General features: G+C 40.1%; 1 protein-coding gene across 5 annotated transcripts in view; it reads left to right on the top strand.

The window, feature by feature from the left end:
• The first annotated feature begins 248 nt into the window (after positions 1-248).
• Positions 249-22,486, top strand: part of KIF13A (kinesin family member 13A) — a 114,728-nt gene continuing 92,490 nt past the window's right edge. For all 5 annotated transcript variants that reach the window (XM_049823870.1, XM_049823866.1, XM_049823867.1 and 2 more), the window contains exons 1-2: positions 249-721; positions 1,037-1,127. In XM_049823870.1, coding sequence (XP_049679827.1) covers positions 667-721; positions 1,037-1,127 — 146 coding nt within the window. In that variant the 5' untranslated portion in view covers positions 249-666. The remainder of the gene's footprint in view (positions 722-1,036; positions 1,128-22,486) is intronic.

The raw sequence follows: 22,486 nt of genomic DNA, 5'->3' as shown, positions 1-22,486 counted from the left end.
GCCCCTCAGCAGCCACCACAGCTAGGGACCCCCCCCCCCCCCGCCTCCTTTACGCATGCGCGGACGAACGCGCCAGCGCCACCTTCCCGCCCTTTTCGCCACTGCAAGGAGCAGCCCGTGGCGCATGCTCACTCGGAGGAAGCGGTCGTCCGAGGAGAGAGGCGAGTCCCCCCTCCACCCCCCCGCCCTCTACCGAAGGCGCTCGGGTGTTTCCGTTCCTCTCCGGCGCCGCCGCCGCCGCCTTTCCCCGCCCCCTCGCCTCTTGCCTGGGCGCCGCAATCCCGGCGGCGCGGCGGGAGGAGGTGGAAGATGGCGGCTGGGATTGGCGGGGAGGCGGCGGCGGCAGCGGCAGAAGCAGCAGCGGTTATGCAAAAGAGGCCGTCGGCAGCCAGCGCCAGAGCTGGTGTGGACCGCGGCTGAGCAGGGAGGCGGCTGGGGTGCGCCGCCACCGCCCTCCCCGGCGCCGGACCCTCCTCCTCTCCCTCCCTCGCCGCCTCTCTCGCCTTCCCCGCCTGCCCCGGTCCCCCGCCCTCGCCCCGGCCCGGCATGGACGTTGGCTCTCCGCCGTGTCGCTGTGCGCGGCGCTGCGAGGCCGCGAACCGCCGCTGCCGCTGAGCGGGGCCGGTCCGCCGCGCCCGGGAGAGGGGAGGAGGGGAGGGGAGAAAGATGTCGGACACCAAGGTGAAAGTTGCCGTCAGGGTCCGGCCGATGAACAGGAGAGGTAAACCGGCTCTGGGGAAATGGGGGCGGCGGGGTCCGGGGGTGTGGGGAGGGGGCGGCACCGGGGCGCGCCTGAGGCGGGCGCGGCGTCCCCCTTCTCCCCCGGGTGGCGGGAGGATGAACCCCCTCACACACACGCACCACACACCCCCCCCGCCGCCGCCTGCCCCTCGCTGCCTCTCACAGGCACGGCTGCCAGCCTGCCCCCGCTGAGGGGGAGCCGGCGGGGGGCGAGCTGCGAGGAGAAGGCGGGAGGGGGGGGTCTGTGGGGAGTGCTCTGGCCCCCGGTACAGCCCCCCGCCGTGTCGCCTTGCAGAGCTGGACCTGAATACCAAGTGCATCGTGGAGATGGAAGGGAACCAGACCGTGCTTCACCCGCCGCCTTCCAACAGCAAGCAGGGAGAAAGGTAAAAACGCGGGTCGCCGTGCCCCAAAGGAGAACGCAGCCCCGGTTGCTCTGCCTCAGCCTGGCAGAGGCTTCGCCTGGCTTTGTTAGGGGAGCGGCCGGGGTCCCGAAGTTCTCGCTCGGTGCCTTTCAGGGGCTGCGGTGAGGGCGGAGCGGGCGAGGGCGAGCGCCAGCCGGGGGGTTGCTGCGCTGGGCTCGCATCCCTGGGAAGCGAGGAGCGGACCTTCCTCTCCTGGCTTCCAGAGTGGAGCCGGGGGTACCCGCGCTGGGGTGTGGAGACAGAAGATCCCTGCTGGCCTCCCAGGTTTAAAAGCTGATTTCTTGATTAACTGCTCAAAAAATAAGCTGTTGATTAGGTAAGGAGTTAAACTGACCGTGCGTGCTGTTTTCAGGAATTTCCCTTGGGTGCAGGCTGCTAGTAACTTGATGGAACCTGTGGGGGAGCAAGAAGCAGGATCTGAATTTTATGCTAGTGATGGTATTATTTTTTTTAAGTTTGTTTACTAGGCTTTAACGTATTTGCATTTGAAAAGCCCGTAATTGCTAGATCTTTATTAATTCAGTGTTGTTCTGTGAAGTAGCCTATGAGAATATACTAAAATAATTTTGAAATCTGGCATTTAGTTGTGATGCCCCAGTAAAGAATACCCTTGGGAATAATCCAAAATACCAATGCACTAGACTGTAAAAATAGATCAGAACAGGAAAAGATTTCTTCCCTTTGAGGGAGTGTGGGGAAAGACAGGGAGGTGCAAGGGGAAGGAATAGCTACGTTGTATGCTTATCTGTTCAGTTACCTGTTGACTGCTCAACTTAAGTTGATCTGTTAAATGTATTTAATGCCAAGAAGTGTGAAATCGTTTGCATGGTTATAGAGATTTTAATCTAAACACGTTCCTACTACTTGAGGTGTTATTACAAATATTTTTGATTGAGTTCATAGGAGTTATGAAGAAACTGTAGTGTGAGAATATGTTTTTTTTTCAAAGATGGTATGTCATGCTTTTATAGTTTTCCAGCAGAAAAGGTTGAGACCTTTTCTATTTTTACATGTCTGAGATGCAAAGGTGCTTCTTGTGTTAATCCACATACTGGAATATAGCTGTAATCACACCAGTTCAACTTTAATCCAGCTTGCATTGTCTTCAGAACCATTGTTGTGGCTAACATGCTGGCCTCGGTCTTGAAAGATCTGTGCTTGTTTCTGGCCCCTTTCACAGATCTTTGTGTGATCTTCTACAAGGCGTGCTGCTTCTGTGAATCTTAGCATCCCATCTGTAAAATGGAAATCTTGTTTTTCTTGAGACTATTCTATTTTAGAAAGTATGGGGTTTTTTTCCCTCCTGTTTATTTGAAGTTTATATATGGCCTCCATCACAACACTGCTACAATAACATTAACTCTTTAAAGTGAGTGGATTTGACAGATATAAAACATGAAATACAGATAGAGTTTACAAAGCAAGAACAGAATTAAGATTTAAAAATCATTATTTCAATAGACTAAAGAGCCTAAGGGCCAGATGATTTAATAAAGAGCCTGTAATGTGTGAATTTTGCTTGTTGTGCACATCGGCCTGCAGGTATTCAGTGAGACTGTGCAGTGACCCTCTGTCTTCTGAGAACTTGTGTGGCTTGTGTTTATCTGGCTGTAATACCTGTAATATATATAAATTCTCTTAACTTGGTTGGAATTGGCTTCTGGTTCTGCGCCAAGAGCCTTACGGGTGAGCTGTGACGCTTGTGTGCAACTTCACCATTGACAGCTGTGTTGGCAAGTGATAGCTGTCCTGCTTGCAGCCCAGTGTGAGTCTGGAATTTGGCTGGCTGCTACATGTGTAACTTCTGTGTTTGAAACAACTGCCTGATGTGTTATTGGAAATAACAGTCAGAAATACGAAGTAACTGACAATAGTGCAAATACATAGTTTGGGTACCTTCTCAATGGCAAATGTTGTATGTAACCTGTTGAGATGCCTAATGGACTTTCTAGTGCCTTGTGAAGATCCTTACATTTTCCTCGGTGCTAAACTGTTGATCTCTATTTTTTACTCAAGATAGTTTAATTTCTTCTGATGAAAAATCTGTTCTATGTGTACCCACCGTAAAATGTCTGTATAAACTGGCCCTGAGTTGCTGAGTAGTTGCTGCTTGTACTTGGATTGATGCCTTGGCAGGGTTAGAGATGTCAAATGGATTTTTGGTTTTCTTTGTGTAGCTTGTTTTTATATAGCTCAACTGGATTTTTCTTTCAGAGCAACCATGTCATTGCAAAAATGATTTCACTTGTTAAGGTGATTAATTTGTCTTTCTCTACTATATGCATTATTTTAATATTCTGTTTAGTCTTACCTTTCCCTTTTTACATTTTATCTTTTTATATGGAAATTTCCCTTTTCTAGCTGAATGGAAGTACAAGTTTGTACTGCACTTTGGAATGAGAATAAGTAGCCTTCTAAAGCAAATTTGGTTTCTAGGGCTGCTTTTCTTAATTCAGCTGAAGCCAAGAGACTATAGGGTGTGGGGAGCAGAATTCAGGACCATGCTCTTTATTTGCTTTGTTCTCTCAGTTATAATTTTAAAGGTACCAACAGAATTTTCTGAAGTAAAATTGGGTAGCTCTTTAACAATTACAACGTTATAAAATTTGCTCTTGGAAGAATATCCAAGGTTAGGAAAATCAGATTTTACTAGCTTTGCCTATTCTGTAAGGAGTTCTGGAATTAAATCTAAGTTCAGATGCATGTTGTTAAACAGTCTGTAGGCTTTATTAAAGGTAATTCTGAAGGATTTTAGATGGGCAAGTAATGCTAGTTTTACAAGTGGTGAAAAAGGCTAAAATCCCAGACAGTGCTGTCATTTGTCCAACTTTCAGTGTTGTAAGCAGTAAGTTGTAACCATAAATTAGAACAGGGTTCTGACTGCATGTTCTAACTGCTAGACCACACAGCATGCACACCTTAACAAACACAGCTACAAAATAGTAATTGTTATTAAATACAAGTGTTCTGTCTTTTTATAAGCAGCAGGCCTGCCATTCTCCACAGACACATGACTTCTAGCGTTCTAAACTAAGACAGGAGGAAAACCAGAACATAGTAAAACTGAACAATCTGAGTCTGAAAGGCACAGGAAAATCTTTATCGACTGAAATAATAGGAGACAGAGTTCAGAAAGGAACGGTTTTCATTAGCTGATATCAGGTATAACTTCTAGTGCTGGCAAAGTTTTTGTAAGTTGGTTGTTGGACTTCATACTTTTAACCCTTGTTTTACTATTATTAGTAGCAGTAGCTTCCTTTATATCTGCTTAAGTGTGCTTGTGTGTTGTTTTAGTTACCTCTCCTGTGTCTCATCTGTTTCCTCCCCAAAACCAATATAGATCTCCCTTTCTTCCCTTTCTGAGAACCCCCTGACTTTTTTTCTGTCTTTGCCTGGGAATCTGAATTTTCTTTCTCAAAGTACACTGTTCCTGAAAAAAATTGTTCTAACTTACAGTCTTTTAGAAATGGGTATTACGTTTCAAAGCCAATTGTATACATCCTGCTGTCTTGCTATTTAACGTTTGTATTTGGTTGTTGGCAATAAGGTACAGTATTAAAATGTAACTATGAGATAGAGTATGGAGTTACAGACAATCTTTCAAAATCTTTGAGTAATTTTTTACAATGGAAACTTCACACATCTCTCTGTCTATGAAAGATTTGACTTTACATTAGGGATTTTATTTTTTAGTAGGACAAATTAGGTTTTGTTCCTCTGCTTTTGGTTGTTAAAATATGCTTTCCTCCAAACTTTCCTTTCAGCTACATTTTTTTAATACATAGGATCTGAAAAGAAAAGTTTTTAGTTCCCTGACAACAGTTCTTCATGACGTGATTTTTCCTTTAGTAAGCAAAATATTTGTCTTGACAGAAATAAACAAGGAACTATGGAGACAGTAGAACTGACATAGTATTTCAACTGTAGTTTTGACCGAAACAAAAATTCATCTATTGGGCAATTTATTCCATTAGAGCACAGTAGCTGTGTGCAAACTTTGCCTTATTTAAAATCACAGGGCAGAAAATAAGAAAGAAGTCATCTGAGTGTAGAGCTGAACTTAAAATTACCACTTTTCTCTGAAAATATCTTCTTTGCCTGGCTTAACTCTTTTTTTTAAACCCAACATTTTACAACTTGCTTGCTCTGTCTTCTTCCATCTTCATTTTGATAACGGGTAAGTAGTACCAAGGCCCAATTCTACTTAGGTAAAACTCTTCTTATAGCTCTAAATTACTAAAAATTCCAGAATATATGGGGGCTTTTTTGAGTAGGTTTAAGCTCTTTAATAAAACAGATAGCTAGGAACAGATGTGTGTGTCTATCTAGTTTTTGTAGGTCATGATATTTTCAAAGACGAATATCTGAAGCACAGATTTCATCCCTAGGCCGCTTGTCCTAAAACTCTTGTTTTCAGAAAACAGCTGTTGCTCCCCGTGCCTTGGAGAAGAAAACACAGTTTTGGATGGTCTTTAGTACATAGTCCTTTGTGTAGTGGTTGTGGCACTTTAACTTTTTTGATATGTTGCTTTGAAAAGCATCAGAGATGAGAGAAGAGCACTGTTGTAGGGAGAGGATATGCATTTCTGATAATGGTCACTTTTTCAAACTGAAACTTGTGGAAGCTGAAATAGGACAGCTGCTAATTATTTCCATATCTGAAGGAATGATCAATGAGATCATGTGTTTGATGTGTATACTTCAAATTATCACCTCTCTGAGGCAGATCATAAAATAACAGCAGGCAGCAACTTTTATCTTTGCAGGAAATTGTAAAAGTAATCTGACTTTGACCTCTTCTGTTAACGTTCCTGTTAGACATCAATGTTCAGGATGTGAACTGTTAGCCTTGAACGTTTGCAGAAGAGGTACATTTGACTTATGAAATGTGGGGTTGGAAAATGGCATTTCAGGACCTATTTTTGCATTGCTTTAATTCATTGATGCCTCAGATGGGACTCTAAATGCAGTTCCTTGAAATCGCTGCTCTTAAATTCCATGTAATTTGAAACAAAATTAGGCACAGACTTGTAGTTCAAAATACTGTGTGGCATGGCTCTTGGTTCTTCCTAAGGTGGCTTGAATGGTGAGTAAATGCAACGTCCATTATTTTACCATGTTTATAAGATCCAGACAGCTGTTAGGACCTTGTGCTTTGGTCTTTAAATGGCATTGCTAGAGGAAGCTACCGTTGCAGGCTGTTGGAATTGTGGGTAAGCAGCTAGTAGTACTTAGCTGGCAGTATTTCAGAACAGAAATAGATAAAGTGTTTGAAGAGAAGGAAAACTGTGCTTGGTATGCCAGCATATATTGTGTTTAGGCAATCATTGCTTTGTAGCCATTCTCTGCTTTTGGACTACTGAGTATTACGTTCAAGTATTCTGAGTAGAACACAGTAAAACAAGGTTCACATTTGAACCTGTCCAATTTTTCTGTTTTATGATGTTAGAAATACCTACATTGTGGAACATTAAAAGATTTGTTAAAGGGATTAGCAGGCCTTTAGACTCGCTTACCTTCTGTGTTTAGAAGGGGCAGGTACGCGTGCATTGCTTATTACTGCAGACAGAGGTGTTTTCTGAGATCTGGATTACTAGTCAATACACCTTGAATATGTTGTTTATTGAAATGAATTATGAATTTTAAAAATGTACAGCTCTCTTAAAATGGATTTTTTTTGGCCCTTTTCTTTGGGGACATGAGGAGTAAAGGAAAAGTTTTATTTTCACCTCCTTTGCCCTCTTTCTATAAATAATAGAGACAGCTTTCTTGTTTTGAGAACAAGATTATCTTTGCTCTGTTGTGCCTCTGGTAGGTTTATTAAATGTGCGTATGATAAGATTTCAGCCTTCTAATTAGATTCACTGTAATTTAATAGTTTAAGAATTTAAAGTTAAATGATACTTCTAAGCATATTGTAGTGACCCAGGTGTGGGCTACATTGAAAATACTTCAGGAAGTGTCTAAGAAGTCCCTGTTCTGCAGAACCTGAGCACGGAGAGAAGCAGCGCACACCAGCTGCCCTTCCATGCAGGTGTGTGTACCGCGCAGAGCTGGGGTGCAAATCTTGGTGCAAAGTTTTGGGGACAAAGTGAATGAATCCCTTGGTCTCAGGTCTGCAGTGCTGCACGCACAGGCAGGCATCTGTTGTTCAGGGAGTCAATGTGGTGGTACTTCTAGTAATAAGATTAGAGCTAAATCTTTAAATTGACAAATGTACTTGTTGCTGTTGTGTTTGAGACTTTATCAGGTTTGAACTCCTTCATTCCTCTGCAGTTGGGTGCAGATTGAGTAGCAGTAGCGGTAGCTGCCTCTGGCTGTGTTGGTGGTGTCTCTGGCATGGGCAGACTGTCCTTAATGGTGGGAAAGTAGTACAATGTCTTCGCGTATTTGGTCGGCCCTAGGCATGGTTTGAATCTATTAATGGAAACAATTACTGCCTACTATAGCGAAATGCCAGCTGCTGCAGCAATGCTGTGCAGATGCTGTTGCTTAACTGAATAAATTCTCCGATTGCTTAGTTCCCTGTGTTTTGTGAGGATGTCTGTTACTGACAGCAGTGTGGAGAAGGCTCTTTAAGGAACTGTGTAAGTGTTGGCTGGAGATTCAGTAAGTGCAGCCTACAAAGAAAAGACCCCCACTGTGCAATTATTTGCACCACAGGATTCAACTATCAAGTTAACTTGTGACCCAAAGCACCAAGTTAAAACAGTCATGCTGTTGCCTGGAAGTAATGTTGCTGTGTGTCTTTTTACAAGAGACAGTAGAAGGGATAGAAACTTGTCCAGTCAGTACCTGACTTCGTATGTTGATATGAAATTGGTCATCAGAGTTTGAGGTCTGCTGGAGCTTGAGTTGATCCTGAGTCTTTATGATCCTTCTGTGGAATGTGATGGGTGTTCGCGGGAGGCTGAGGGAGGAGCTCTGGAAGTTAACAACAAGCAGATTGAAAATTTGCTGTATGAAGGTCCATCAGAAAAATGCATTGCAGACGGCAGTTGAAAATCAAAGATGTGAGCTCAAGATATCCACGTTGGTGATGAGTAGGGGTTACATAGCTTTTTTCAGTGCCATGTGAGGGTGTCCCTTTATGTCATTTCTTCTTTTGGGGGGAAAAGGGAATCAATGGCTTTCTGATTCTGTTCTGCTTGGTTAGTATTAATTAACCTCTGTAGTTCTGGCATTTATTTTTGAAGTCCCTAATGATTTATTGTCCTATAGTAACTTATTTGCTATTTAAGTGTTATAACTCAGGGTAAAGATTTATACCACAATTACTCTTTTGACAGATTAAACCATGAATATATTTTGTTGTTTATTGATGGTACAGTACTTATTTTGAGGTATACAATCCGCACAGCCCTAGAAAGGTATGTCTGAAACATTGCTGTGTGCTTGTGTTAGTGCATGGTAACTAGCATGGTTAATGGTGATGCTGAAGATGGGGGCAAAGAGACTCATTGTGCATTAGCAACAGGTACGTACTTATGGTCTGTTTTCTAGATGCTAGCCCCCACCAAGCCTGTGCTGCTCCCTCTTCGTGTTTAGTAACAGCATAGATAGTAGGCTACTACTGGCTTACTGTGAGACTCGTGGTGTCACTGCATCTTGTTTTTGCAGTGTATGTATATTCCAAGAATTTTAAGCATTTTAAAAACATGAATCAAAGCAGCTGCTGTGGCCAGAATGACATGCTTATCTCTGCTTGTGTTTGTAAAGATACTGTTCAATATATTTAAAAAACTACCAGGATGCATTGTGAACTGTAAACTTTCTATAAAGTAATTTGATGCTTTGTTTTCAAAACACATTGCTGAAAATGTCAACACTTAAATATCTTTTTTTCTGAAAACTTTTTGTATTGGAGAATATTTTAGACTTGCAAATAAATTGAAAAAATGTACATGATACCCTATTTATTGAGTTTACATTTTCTTTGTTTATTCCACAGTCTCTTTTTAAACATAAAAGTCAATCCCAACTAAGTAGTGTACAAAAGCCTCCAGCCAAGATTACATTTTATTCTAGTATAAGGCTTCAAAATTCTGAATCTGTCTCTTGAGCTACTAGAATAATTTTTCTAGCATTAAATACAAGTGTGTGAAGCTGTCTGTTTTGCTCAATATTTCTTACATGATGACAAGGAACAGCAGATCTTGGATAAGAAACTGCAGTACTTGATACTTCTTCCCAAGTGTTTTCCACTTTTTGTCTGACTTCATGATTAAAATCATGTGCAGTGTAGCTGAGAAGGCCTTTCACAAATTTGATTCTTTCAGAGTTGAAGGAAAAAGTATTGGGTGAGGTGGAAGGGGAAGTTTATCTGCAAAATGAATGAATTTGTACAGTGACTGGCACTGGCTGCAATGTAATTTTTAATACTTAAGAGTTCTTATTGTTGAATATTTACTTCAGTTTTACTTTGTGATTCAAAAGCCAAGGCTTGTTTTACAGTAGATGAGCTTTTGCTAAAGATAAGTCAACAGAGCATTCCAGTGGAGGCACAGAGCTGGCGGAAGTTTTCTACTGGCAGAGCTGCTTTATGGTCCCGAATGAGCAGCATCCTGGTCTGCTTTGGAAAGTTTCTTTGTCAGCATCTGTTGATGCGAGTTCTTTATGTATGCAATGTGATCTAAGTCTGGCATGCTCCAGACTTGTTTTGGCTCAGTAGTGCCACCTCCCTGAATGATGCAAGTCCTAAGCATTTTGATGATTTTTGGTATTTTTTCCTTCCTGTCATACCATGTTGTAATTCCCTATTTTGAGATTTTTCTAAATTTCCTTTAGACTTCAAATGTGTTTTTCAGAGAATTTTACCTAATGAAATCAGGCTGAAATAGAAATTGGCCATTTGGTAAAATAAAGAAATGTTCCTATATTCACTGTATGCAGCTGAAGACATTAATACATTACTTAGGTATCCTCTGAGTGCTCAGCAAGTGGTAGTTGAGTTTGAGTATGTTTTTTAAAAGAGAACTTTGTAGTTATATAAGGGAGTAAAAGCAGAAACCATTTGCAGTCTTCCAGTGCTTTGTTGTTGTACTGTATTGGGATAAAAAGATGGTTCTGAAGGTCTTCTTAGAAGCGTATGATGGAACATCATCCCACCACTCAGGTTTTGCTGTTTTGGAGCTTCTTACTGTGACCACAGCGGATATGCTATTCTGAAACAAACTGTCTAGAAAACAATCTGGTATTTTCCATAGTGCCTGTTACCTATAAAAGAAGAAAGTTTTAAATAGTTCTCATTCTTCTGCTGCTGTAAATCTAATCCTTGTACCTGTGTTCTTGACGGGAGTGCCCTTGAGAAATGCTGCTTCAGTGTCTGCAAACTGACACATAAGGAAACGCAAAAGATGGCTAGTTAATGGATTTGCTGCTGACATGGTAGAATATAGAGAAAGGATACTTGGGGACCAGGACTGGAAGGATAACGAAAGGCAAAAGAGAGGTACAGAAACAGATGCCCAACAACATGATGAAACTCCTCAAAGTACATGATGGTGGAAAACAAACCAACCAACCAAATGACAAAACTCAACAGTATCCACCAAGCTTTTTTCCATCCTCCTGAAAACGTGTATGAGAAACTGGCATTCTCTGGGGTGGTACTACAGTCTTCATGTGTGTTCTGGTTGAGGTCCAAGTTGAAAACAAAAAGGAAAAGCAGTTCTTGTAAACAGACCATTGAACACTGGACAGCTTGCCAGTAGTTTCTTTGTCGAGAGCTTCCAAGTCCATAGCATATTTATTGTTTGAGGTGTTTATAACATTGTAGCTAAGTTCATGTCAAGTTCCTAATTTTCATTGCATAGTTGTAACTTGTATTTTAACACTGAATTTTTACTGTTTATTACATCAAACATAATGATTGAGAATCTGTGTAAATTGGCTGTGAAATAATCTAATTGGAAACACTTGTGTGTCCATCAAAAGGATGATGAAATTGTGTTTGAAGATGCAGCATTAAGTATTCTCTTAAGGTCTCTTTCAATGGAACAGTATCTTGAATTTTGTTAATAAATTCAGTAGGTGTTCTGTCCCTCTCAGCATCCCAGTTCCATGGCTGGATTCCCCCTTACTTCCCCCTGTCAGAAGTGCTGTGTGCTGAAGGCGGGGGGATGTCTGACTTCCCCATGGTGAAAGTTAGAAGGTAGCTCTTGCTAGTTCTGTTTTCAAGTGCTCAGCAGGGCATAGTGGATGAGTACTGAACCTAGACAGACATCAGTCTAATCTCTCCTCTCTTGTTTAATTACTCTTTGGGGCAGGCCGCATCCTCTCAAGTAGCTTTTGAAATTTTAATTTTGCAGATGTGAATGTGGCAATGGGAAACTTTTTTTCAGAAATATTAACAGTGTGCGAGCTTTGTGCGCTTAGTGTAATCCATCCTTACTGCCAACTACACTCACAGATAAAAGCTTTGTACATGCTTCAAGGATTGTGGTGCACCTTTATCTGAAATTTCAGAATGGTATCTTGCAACTTTGTGCTAGTTTAAACCCAGAAATGTAGATCCACAGTGTTGGTTGGGCTGATTGCATTTAGTGTTTTGCAGTTCTCATGTGTTTTCTGAGTTACGGTTCTTCTGGTATGTCGTCTGACCCATATTATTGGTTGCTATTTGAGAATTTCTTACCTGAACGAGGAAGAAATTCATGGCTTGTGTGCAAGAGAGATCAAAGAGACTTTGAAAACACTCTTGCACTCATGTGACCAAGGTGTAAAATGAGTTTTATAACAATCTCTCCAAGCCAACTTGATCTTAATCTGTCATTTTTTGTCAAGAAGGGTGTTGTAGGATGACTTCTGGAGGATCTCCCAGTTTAAATGCTTGTTTTTCTCAAGGTATCTGCATCTTCATCATGGTTCAGAAAAGACAGAGGCAATTGAGTCACATAAATGACCTCTTGCCTGCTTGCCTTTGCTGTGATTAAAAAGGGAAAGTAAATGCTAGGTCTTTGTGGATTTTGAAATGAGATAGTATAAAATGGAATGGCAGAGCTGAATTTTGAGGGAGGAATTTCTCATCAGCAGTGTATATAAATGAAAGAAAGTGGAAACATTAATGATGACATGCAGTTGTTATATAGGAAAACAAAAATAAATTAGCTCACTTTCTTATTTTCAGGAAACATTTAGGAGTGATACAAGTCTGACAATGTGTTGACTGGTAGCTGTAATGAGCAGTGTTGGAGTTTAGTGAGCTGAAGGTGGGTGTTTGGTTAGACTAGGAAACTTGTGTATGTTTTTTTCCAAATAATGGTGGAAAAGCTTTGTGCTTGAAATACTTCTATAATTATCGTTCTACTTTGCATCCAAAATAGAAGGCAAGTTATAGATTCCCTACAGAACTTTACCTCTAAATGGAAGGAGCAAAGGGTGCTATGTGTGTGTGGGGGGTTTGTTGTTTTTCTCTTAAAGATCTATAGTGGGTAATTCATGATTCTTTTAAAAACCATGTTACTCTTTTTGTTGTTGTTGTTCTCTCCCTATAGCTGTTTCTTCATATGAGGCAGGTCACTTCTTTGGCCCAGTACTATTAATCTAAGAGTATGTGAAATGGGATGCTTGCCTTAGCTGCAGCTTCTTTTGTAGCCTATCTTTCTACTCATGCTCTTTTACTTTTGTGTCTCAGTTTGCAGATGTAGTAGATGAAATATATTGAACTGGTCTGGAGTTACAAATCAAACGTGACTTTTAGCCATTTTTGAGTAGAATGGCTATTTAAGCAAAAATGAAACAGTCGACTCCTTATTACATTGAAAATTGTTGAGAATTGAGTGCTGCTGCTGACTTTTCTTTAAAGTGTTAGTGATGATGGTGAAAGTGGGAAAGCTACACAGAAAAATTAATGTGATAAACTTTTTGAATAATTTTGAAGTTAATTCTGTATTTGTCAAACCTGAATTTTGTTTGCAGGGTTGCTGCTCACCTACTTCGCTCCTTCATGTTCTTATCCTAATGTTACTAACCAAAAACTGCTGACCTCAACAGTATTTGCCTTCTTGGGTCACTACTTAGTGTAATGCTTATCAGAGTTCAGAACCTGCATACCCTTCCATGTGAATTTTCATGGTGTTTCAGACTTCTCTACTTGTTCTGAGTCTTTTGTCCTTAATACATGACTTCTCATTCTCTTCTAAGGATTTATGTCAACTTTTTGAGAGACCACACGTAATTCTGCTTTATTTCTTCTATCTTGTTTTGTGTAACTCTATTCGCTATGCAGGCAGATCTCTAGGTAGATCATTTAGGCTGTGGGTTATTTATGGCAGAGTTAATTAGCTGAGTTGCAGCTCCTGAAACAGAAGAATTGCAGCTCGGTGTCATGCAAGTTTAGCTGATAAGCTTTGCGGGGCCTCACCTCCTCCCGTGCTGAGTCAGATCAGAAGACTGAATGCTGGACTCCCACAGCCTGGCTGCACGGTGCAAATACTGGGTGTCTAGCAAGGCTTTGTTAGCCTGTGCTGTACCTGGTGTTCGAGGCTGTCCTTGTGAACTTGGAAATGGGAGGAGGTGGCAGTGATGGAGTCAAGAGCAACGCCAGGGATAGGAAAGGGCAAAAAGTAGGTGGGTGTGGGCCTCCACTACTGTTCTACTAGTTCGGATGCAGTGCAGGATGACCATGTGCTCAGGTCATGAGGCAAAGCTGATGGGGGTCTCTTAAAACTTAAGAGTGCAGAGACTGGCTTTACAGAGGTAATTGTGGAGTCAATTAGTTGATTTTGTGTTTGGGAGCGCCTACGACATGCTCCCGCGTGTACACTCTGTTATCTGAGATTTTCTGTTGTCAAGAGTGATTCAGCCTATGCTCATCCTGAGTAGTAGAGCTGACTGCAGATCACAACACAGGTGATACTAAATGGAACTATAAAGCTGTGTATGAACATTTTAAGTAGAATTTGAAGTACTTCTTTAAATACTAGAAACAAAGTAGTTGAAATACTCTGCTGAAAAGTGGGGTAAAACTCTGTTTGATTTAAATATACCTATTGACCTTATTGATTGAGCTGAATGTTAAGTTTAAAGCACGGGTATTTGCAGTACCAGGAAAAGCATTCATCAGGAAAGAATACATTTTTCACTGTTCTCTCTATGAAAGAGACATTCCATTGTGTAACTGCAGTACGGGATCAATTGTGCACATTTAATAACCCAGTGCAGAAACCTAGATCTCCTTTCTTAACTGCCTCTGAATAGATGCCAGCACAGGCCACAGACTGCGTCTGGGTTAGCATGCGGATGACTGGGCCCCGTAGCCAAGGTTGACTTAGCAGCATGCAGGCTCTTTAAACATACACAGCTAATCTTTATACTAAACTTCATCATTTCTGTGCAAGCATATATCCATAGATAAAAGTTTATGCCTTTCTCTGTTCTTCAATTTAACTTTTCTTCTTCCTCTACCTTTCATCCTCCTGACTTTCTACCTGCATTCTCTCATGCTCTTTAACGATACTATTTCAAGTGTTATCTCCAGAAATGATGGTGTTTCAGAATAAAGAGATTGAGTGCAGTTAGCAACTCCTGGCAGCACTCTGCTGCTTATTATAAATTGGAAGCTTTGATTACATTTAATCATCTGCAGTTGGTGTGATAGCATGTGTGTGTTGCTTGTGTCTCGGCTCCTTTGCTTTCTGTGCCTTGCTTCTCTGAGTAGCCTACCTTGTAGTACTCACTGACAGTGCTTGTTTGGTTTTTTTTTCCTCCTATTATCAACAGCTTTGTATTTTATGTTTTGGTGTGCTAATTGCTAAATATCTCTCTCCTGTTCTAAAACTTGCCAGGACTGGAGCTTGATTTCATTGTAAGATGACAGTGTTTTCTAATTTAGAGTTTGGTTGGGAATTTTGTGCTGCATTAAGACAAATCTTATAAGGGAATAACTTTTTTTTTTTCCACAGTGCAACTGTGCTTAGCATGCTGCTGCCAAATGTGAGCTAGAACACTCAGCTAGACCCCAGTGAATTTCTGCATGGTGATACAGACTCTCATGTTCTAAAACTCTCCCTCCCTTAACTTGGAGTGCTCCTTTGCTCACTGTATACAGGCTGGGGCTGTGCACTCATTTGGTACCTAATCAGGTGCTCTCCACCACATGAAAGCATCTGTGCACCTTCTCTATTTTTAGACATTGGCTTGTCTCTTTGCCCCTCTTGCTTTGTTTTGTGCCTGAGCTAGTAAAAGCCTGGCTGGACTCGGGCTGCAAAGCCAAGAAGGGGGAAAAGATTCAGGGAGGACTTAAATAAGAATGAACAATTTTTCAAGAAAGAAGGATTATCATATCTTTTAAAATATTTGAGCTGTAGATGGGCTTTGGGCTATTGGAGTAAAATTCCATTGAGAATATCACATGTTGTTTGAAAATGTTGTGTTTTAAATGTAAAAGTGCATCTGGAGAGAAACAAGTTATTAAGTAAACAACTATTTTCTGACAGTGACTAGTAGCCTGCACAGCATACCAGAGTTCAGAGTGTTTCTGCTTGTGCATTTTGTAAAGATTCCTGTGTGATGATGTCTGCCATCAATAAATGTAAGAGTTATGTAGTGTAGGAAGTCAGTTTGGGATGGTGATTATGATGACTGGCAATACTTGACTAAACTGTCTCAAGAATTTGGTAGCAAAGGTACTTAGTTTGTCAGTATGGCCTTTAAACTATGATAAGATCTGAAAAGATCTAAAAATCAATATTTTTTTTTAAATAATTATAGCCCTCTGGAGTTTTAGAGGCTAGGTTCTTAATCTCCTTATTTCCTGTTGTCAGCTAATTGTGTCTGTATTGTCTGTCACCGTGTCTCTTGGAGCTTAACACCAGTTGTGTTGGAAAGGAGTAGACCTGTCAACCTTTCCCATAGTGGCTTTGAGTACGAGAATAGTAATTTTGCTGCCAAAGTCAGCATGTCGCTGCAAATTTACTAGGCAAATTCTGTGGAGAAAGAAGTTGTTGATCTCGGGCAGTTTGCACAGCAAAATTTTCTTTAAGCTAATCTGCTAGGTGCCTACTTCAAGCATGTTACTGTGCTTTTTTTATGCAGAGTAATACATGGAATAAATTGACGAGCAGAGGTTTGGTGAAGCATGTGAAAGGAGTTACAGAAGTAGTTTGGCTGGGCATGCTTGTGTGTAATGTTGGGTTTTTGGGGAATGGGACAGGCCTGAGTTGAAAATGAAAATAGATTTTTAGTGCTTCTTTTAAAGTTACATTTTAAATGGTTTTTGGTATTAAAGCCTTCAAAAACTTAAATATTTCTTTTAAAAGTTGTTAAGTTTACAGGTCAAAAACCAAAAAGAATCCAGAGGTTTTAGTAAGCAAATGTATTAGTAAGTTAGACATCTCTCTAGGTTGTATACAAATTTTGATTTCAAAAGATTGTAAAAAACCAGGACATTCCTTTTTTTTTAAACATTTGATGTAATGTTTTTAAAGTAGAGACATCAAATAGCTCCTATTTTCTATCCCTTTTCTAGAATTGCCTTTTCTGAGCACTCAGTTCTCTGGTGAACTCAAAGGCAGGTGAAGTATTATCAGTTCTGAGCATGTTCTTGCTGTCAGAAGGGTATTTTTCATCATGTTCCCTGTTTCGTTGAACAAGGTGTTCCAACTCTCTTTATCCTGTAAAGATACTATCAATTACAAGTAATTAATGGGGCAAATCAGATTATGATCTGTGGGTTTTCTTTTTGAGAAGTAAGATTATTAAAATGTCTATTGTAGTCTAATAATCCTGCATGTGGCAGATCTGACCCTGAAGTTCTGTTTCTGAGGAAGAAAAGCGTATTGTGGGTGCTTTTTCATGTTGAACATTAGAGTTCAGAAGATCAAGATGTGAATGAGTGCTGGAATTCAACAAAAAATGTGTTCAAAATTGTGCTACTCGTACCTTACACACTGGAACATCTTTCACATAACCTTGAAATATGAAATAGGACATTTTGAAGGTCTTAATTTATCAAAGTGACAACAAAATGACGATCCTTTTGTTATTCTGCTCCTCTGAATGCATTGCAAGAGTGTAAGGGAGAACATATTCCATCTACTAAATTCTTTTCCAGGAACCTGAAAAGGTAAAATACTGTATTCTCTCAAGTATAAATTCAATTTGCAGATTGCTTCAGGAGACTTGTCTGATAAGGCATGCATCAGCTGTCCAATAAGGTTTTTTATCCTCACTCTCGCTGCAACATGTTAATAGTAATGAGTATAAAATAACCCCTTTTTGAGGGAATAGATAACAGCTAATTTTAATTATATGGCTGTAGCTTTTTAATTTACACATGACTAGAAGGAAGCCTGGGCTTCCAGGCTATTTTGTGCATCAATGCTAGACTTAAAATCGAAAGCTGCCAAAAGAAGCAAGTAGCAAAAAAGTAAAAGAAAAACAATCAAAAGCAACAATTTCATGTAAGTGATGTGAGCTGTCTTAAGTATCTGTGGGCCAGGGAAGCTTTGCTGCCTTGCAATTACTGTTTGCAGCTACAGTGGCTCAGCTGATTCTTGGTAACTTCATTATGTCTGAGCTTATTCAAAGTATTGAGATACAGAAAATTAATGGCTGTTTACAACCATTACTATACAACATGTAATAAATTATGCAGAGATGATATCTGTGAAGGAAATATTCTTTGAAGGCAGTTTATGCACTGAGCATGAAGTTTGCATAGTGTTAAATCTTTAAATTTGTCTAAAAGGGAGCCGTGTTCCTCCTCACCCATTTCTGTTGACTGGTTTTAGATGTCTGTAGTTAATGCAGCTTCCTATTTTAATAAGATGATCATGAGAGCTCCCCTAATCGTGATACAGTGATTTAATATTAGTCTCTATTGTACTGGAGTTCTCCATTGTTACAATCCCAGCTTTGCTCTTTTATTGACTGATCACATTTTGTGTTGATGTTTTATAAAAATCTGTTGTAGCTGACCTAGTGACTTTAGATCAAAGCTTCTCTTCCTTGGAGTTGCTCAGGTTATTGTATATCACTTTGGGGACTGTGGTCATTTAAATTGAGCATTGAGAAATCTGTGAATGAAAGCTGTCAAGTTCGATTAGTCCTCTGGGAGTGGTGTTGCCTTCCTTCAGTTTCCATACCAACAAAGTAAGGTACACTACTGGTTTTCAGACTGCAGTGCACCTATGTTGGTAAGGCATGTAGATAAAGCCATCAATCACGTAAGTTTTAACTGACATTTGTTTGTGGTGTTAGTAGCAATATTTTTTGGGGGGAAGATGCATGTTTAGGAGGCATTGCAAGGGATCACCATGTGAGAGGTCAGTCCTTAATTTCAGTGAAGATTTATCAGATAGTAGTAGCTGCTTTGACATAGTAGCTGAGAAGTAAATGTTTGAGATAATTGGAAGTTCTAAAATAAGATGAGGTGGCTCTTTAGTATATTTATCAATGTAGATTCTTAAACCTACCCATAAAAATTCCCTGTATTTAACTGTACTGTCTTATAATTGTCAGTGTATTAATAAATAGTAAAACCATTCTGATTTCATAGTAGAAAAAGTAAAACCTTTAAAAAATGAAAATAGAGAAGATCAACATCAGTTTAACTTTCATTTAATAAAAAGCACACAGTCTGACCCTTGTTTTCAGTTCATGGCATATTTTCAAAGGCTGAAAGGTCTTTACTGCTGGCAAACACATGATTAGCGTCTTTACCGCTCTTAGGAAGGTTTTCACTTTTCTAATATATATTCCAGTTTCTCCTGTGCAGTATTAACTTTACAAATCAGTCGTGGAGGGGAGCAAAATGCTGACAAACCTATTGTGATACATGAGATACAGGTTACTGAATAGAAATACATGAAGAAAATTAAAAGACAACATTAATTTATTAGCAAAAGCTTTACCTACTCCTTCTGAATTGTACCTTTTTCCGTACAGTCAGTCCATGTGAGCTGCAGTGCCGGTCAATTCCTCTGAATTGATGAGAGGTCAGATTACTTTGGTGTAGTAGCTAAATCTCTCCCATGCACCTTCTTATGTCTGGCTTGCTAAAATAAAATGGTGCATAATTTAATGAAGACTGAAGGTTTTGGGCTTTTTCTGCAGAAAAGTGAGCAAAACCATAGACAACTAACTTGGACTGGATGAACAACTGACCTTGAACTCAAGAGTGTGATCAGGTAGTGCTTTGCACATCAGCTGAGGTGATGTCAGAAGTTACTGCCCTTCAGCTGTTTAATACTGTGCCCTGAGAGTTAATTACAGTGTTAAGTAGTTCTTTTGAAGAAGAGGTGCTTTGTAGCATTTCAATTAATCTTTTTTTCCAACTGTGATACTTATAAAGTGTTTTAATTAATATTTAAAAAATGGGTATTTTAGATTTGCTAATGGTAAATGAATAACTTCACAGCTATGTACCAAAGACTAATAGCTAAAAGCTCAAGTCTGGTGAAGGGGGGGTAGAAGTGCACAGTTGCTTAGTTATTGGAAGAAACTACTAAAGGAAAGAAAGAACGTAGCAGCTAACTTGAGGAAATGAGATAGGTCTTTCCTTTTGCCTTTGACTGTCTTGTGCTTCTCCTTTTTCTGGATTGTATGTTGAGTGAGACAAGTCAGCCTCGCTTCTGAAATGTAGAAGGCTTTGACCTCCTGCTGCCTTGGACAAAGTTGAGATGGTAGTTGCCATCCTCTGGGTTTCTGGTGTCACAGAAGATGTCTTTTGTCTTCAAAGCCTGCACTAAGAACTACACCTCTAACCTTTTCTTTCTTTAATAGTGTCTCAGGTTGCTGGTGGGCTGGATATTGGCAAATCAGGAGAAATATAGTATGAAAATTAAAAAATGAACCGTTTCATCTGAGTGACGATATGGGATTTCATAGGTTTGAGAGGAAGTATGTGATAACACATTTTGGTAACCATGAAACACAAGATGGTTAATTAACGTTTTTTCGTTGTCCCTGTCTATCAGCTGGGACCACCTTCTTTTAACAATAGCTTTGTCTTTGGTATTTGCCCTGTGTATTTGAACTCAACAGCTTACTGAAAGATAAGAATTGGAAATGACTTAGAAATATGGAAAATTGAAGCCTCGTGCAGGCAGAAGAAGGTTGACCACTCTGAGACAAGTACTGCTTTGGATAGAAGCTGTAGAAGGACAAAAGATAAAAGAGCATTATGTATTATGAGCTGTGTCAAGAGGGTTTCTTACAGAATGTGTAGATGATGAAGAAGAGTTGTTTAGTTTTGGGGGAGCATGATAGAGTGAAGAGCTGGTGACAGTTCACAAGAGAATTTCTACTGCACATGTACATTTAATAAATAAGATAAATTACCAAAAAGTTGCACATACTCAATTAAACTGTTCAAGTTGTGTTTCCTTGCTTTTGGTGCTTACTGATGCCTACAGTAACATTGCTGTGACTTCAGGGAGAAGGGAGGATGGAAAGCCCCCAAAATTGTGGTTAAATTTCATTTTTAATATCTCCCAGATCATAGTCCCAGAATTCTGCAATTTGCAAGCAGGGGAACATAAAATTCCCCAGTGTGTATTTAAGATGATGGATTGTTTGAGTGTTCTCCAGTAGTTTGTCTCGTCTGTTTAAAATATAAAACAAAATGTAAAATCTTATTCAGTATTCCATTAAGTATTGTTTGAGAGATAGAAAAATTGTTTCCTGAACACTTGCTTTAGAGGTACTCATTCTCCGACTGCCTCTTGAAGCTTTAGGGATGTCTCTGATTTTAGAAATGTATTTCAGTTTGTATGCAGGAAACAGCATACTGCCTTGATGCAGCAGCTTTTCATTTTTTAAGTAATTTTAGTCCAGTTCATAGACATGTTTGAAAAAAAAGTAATTGTAATGCTTTTTGAGAATGCTATTAAAAACAGGTGCCAAGTAAATAGAGTTGTCTTTTTTTTTTAAATGGTGAAAAGTTTCACAGAGATGCTTAGTTGCTACTCTGAGATAAGCAGAAACTTTGCTATGCAAGGCTGCTGTTAATGAGCTTGACTTTTATTATTGCCAGCTGAATAAGCAGCTCAAAGCAGCTAACGGAATTTTATATTAGTCTTATACCAGCTGGAGTCAGCACAGATGGCAGTAATAGTTTCCATCACTGGGCAAAGATAAATGTCTGCTCTGTTGTAAACATGGTAGAGTGTTAAATAGAGAATTCAAGTAATGTATTTGCTAGTATTTATTAAGACACATTGAGTATCTTTAAGACCAAGACCTGAAGCAAACAGTGTTATAATTCTATGAAGTTCATTATTATGGACAACCTTGATGCTAAGAAAAATAATAAACTTGCTTCAAGAAGACAGAGAAGTGAAGTGTTTATAAAAAGGCAAGGTGTAATGGATCAGATGGTGTGTATGTGCAGTTACAGTAAATTAGAATTATCTGTATCTTGGATTTGGAGGAAAAAATGGAGACTGAATTGTTGGAAAAGGTTTTCTTTTTCCTCAGCTTGTGGCAGAGGTGAAGAATAGAGGCTGTGTCTTACATAGGGACTGCAGGAGGTTGCAAATAGAATGTTCAGTGTTTAGCATTGGAAGAAAAAAACCCTCTGATACAAATTGAAGCTTAGATGAGGTGATTTAGTTGGAATTGGGTCAGAAGGCGCTGGTTTCTATTGGGAAGGGAAAACTGCTGTAAATCCCTTATCACAATTTTCTGAGATTATGGAAGTAATTTGCAATTTGCAGTAATGAAGAATAGACAGCTTTTAAAAGTTCTGCAGGAATTGGTTTGGGGGGGGGGGGGGGAAGTTCATGAAAGTAGCTTGTCTGTTTTGGCTTTCCCTGAATGCAAAACCAATTTGAAATGTGTTGTGTGGTTTAATCCTAGCCAGTAACTAAGCACCACGCAGCCACTCACTCACTTCCCCCCTACCCAGTGGGATGGGGGAGAGAATCGGAAGGAAAAAGGTAAAACTCATGAGTTGAGATAAGAACAGTTTAATAGAACAGAAAGGAAGAAACTAATAATGATAATAATAACAATAATAAAATGACAATGAAAGGATTGGAATATACAAAACAAGTGATGCACAATGCAATTGCTCACCACTTGCTGACCGATGCCCAGTTAGTTCCTGGGCAGTGATCCGCCCCCAGCCCCACTCCCCCCAGTTTATATACTGGGCATGATGTCACGTAGTATGGAATATTCCTTTGGCCAGTTTGGGTCAGCTGCCCTGGCTGTGTCCCCTCCCAACTTCTTGTGCCCTTCCAGCCTTCTTGCTGGCTGGGCATGAGAAGCTGAAAAATCCTTGCCCTAGACTAAACACTACTTAGCAACAACTGAAAACATCAGTGTGTTATCAACATTCTTCTCATACTGAACCCAAAATATAACACTATGCC

The sequence above is a fragment of the Accipiter gentilis genome, chromosome 20 (genome assembly GCF_929443795.1).
Source record: "Accipiter gentilis chromosome 20, bAccGen1.1, whole genome shotgun sequence".
In the NCBI taxonomy this organism is placed as follows: domain Eukaryota; kingdom Metazoa; phylum Chordata; class Aves; order Accipitriformes; family Accipitridae; genus Astur; species Astur gentilis.
This window is presented reverse-complemented; position numbering and strand designations above follow the sequence as displayed.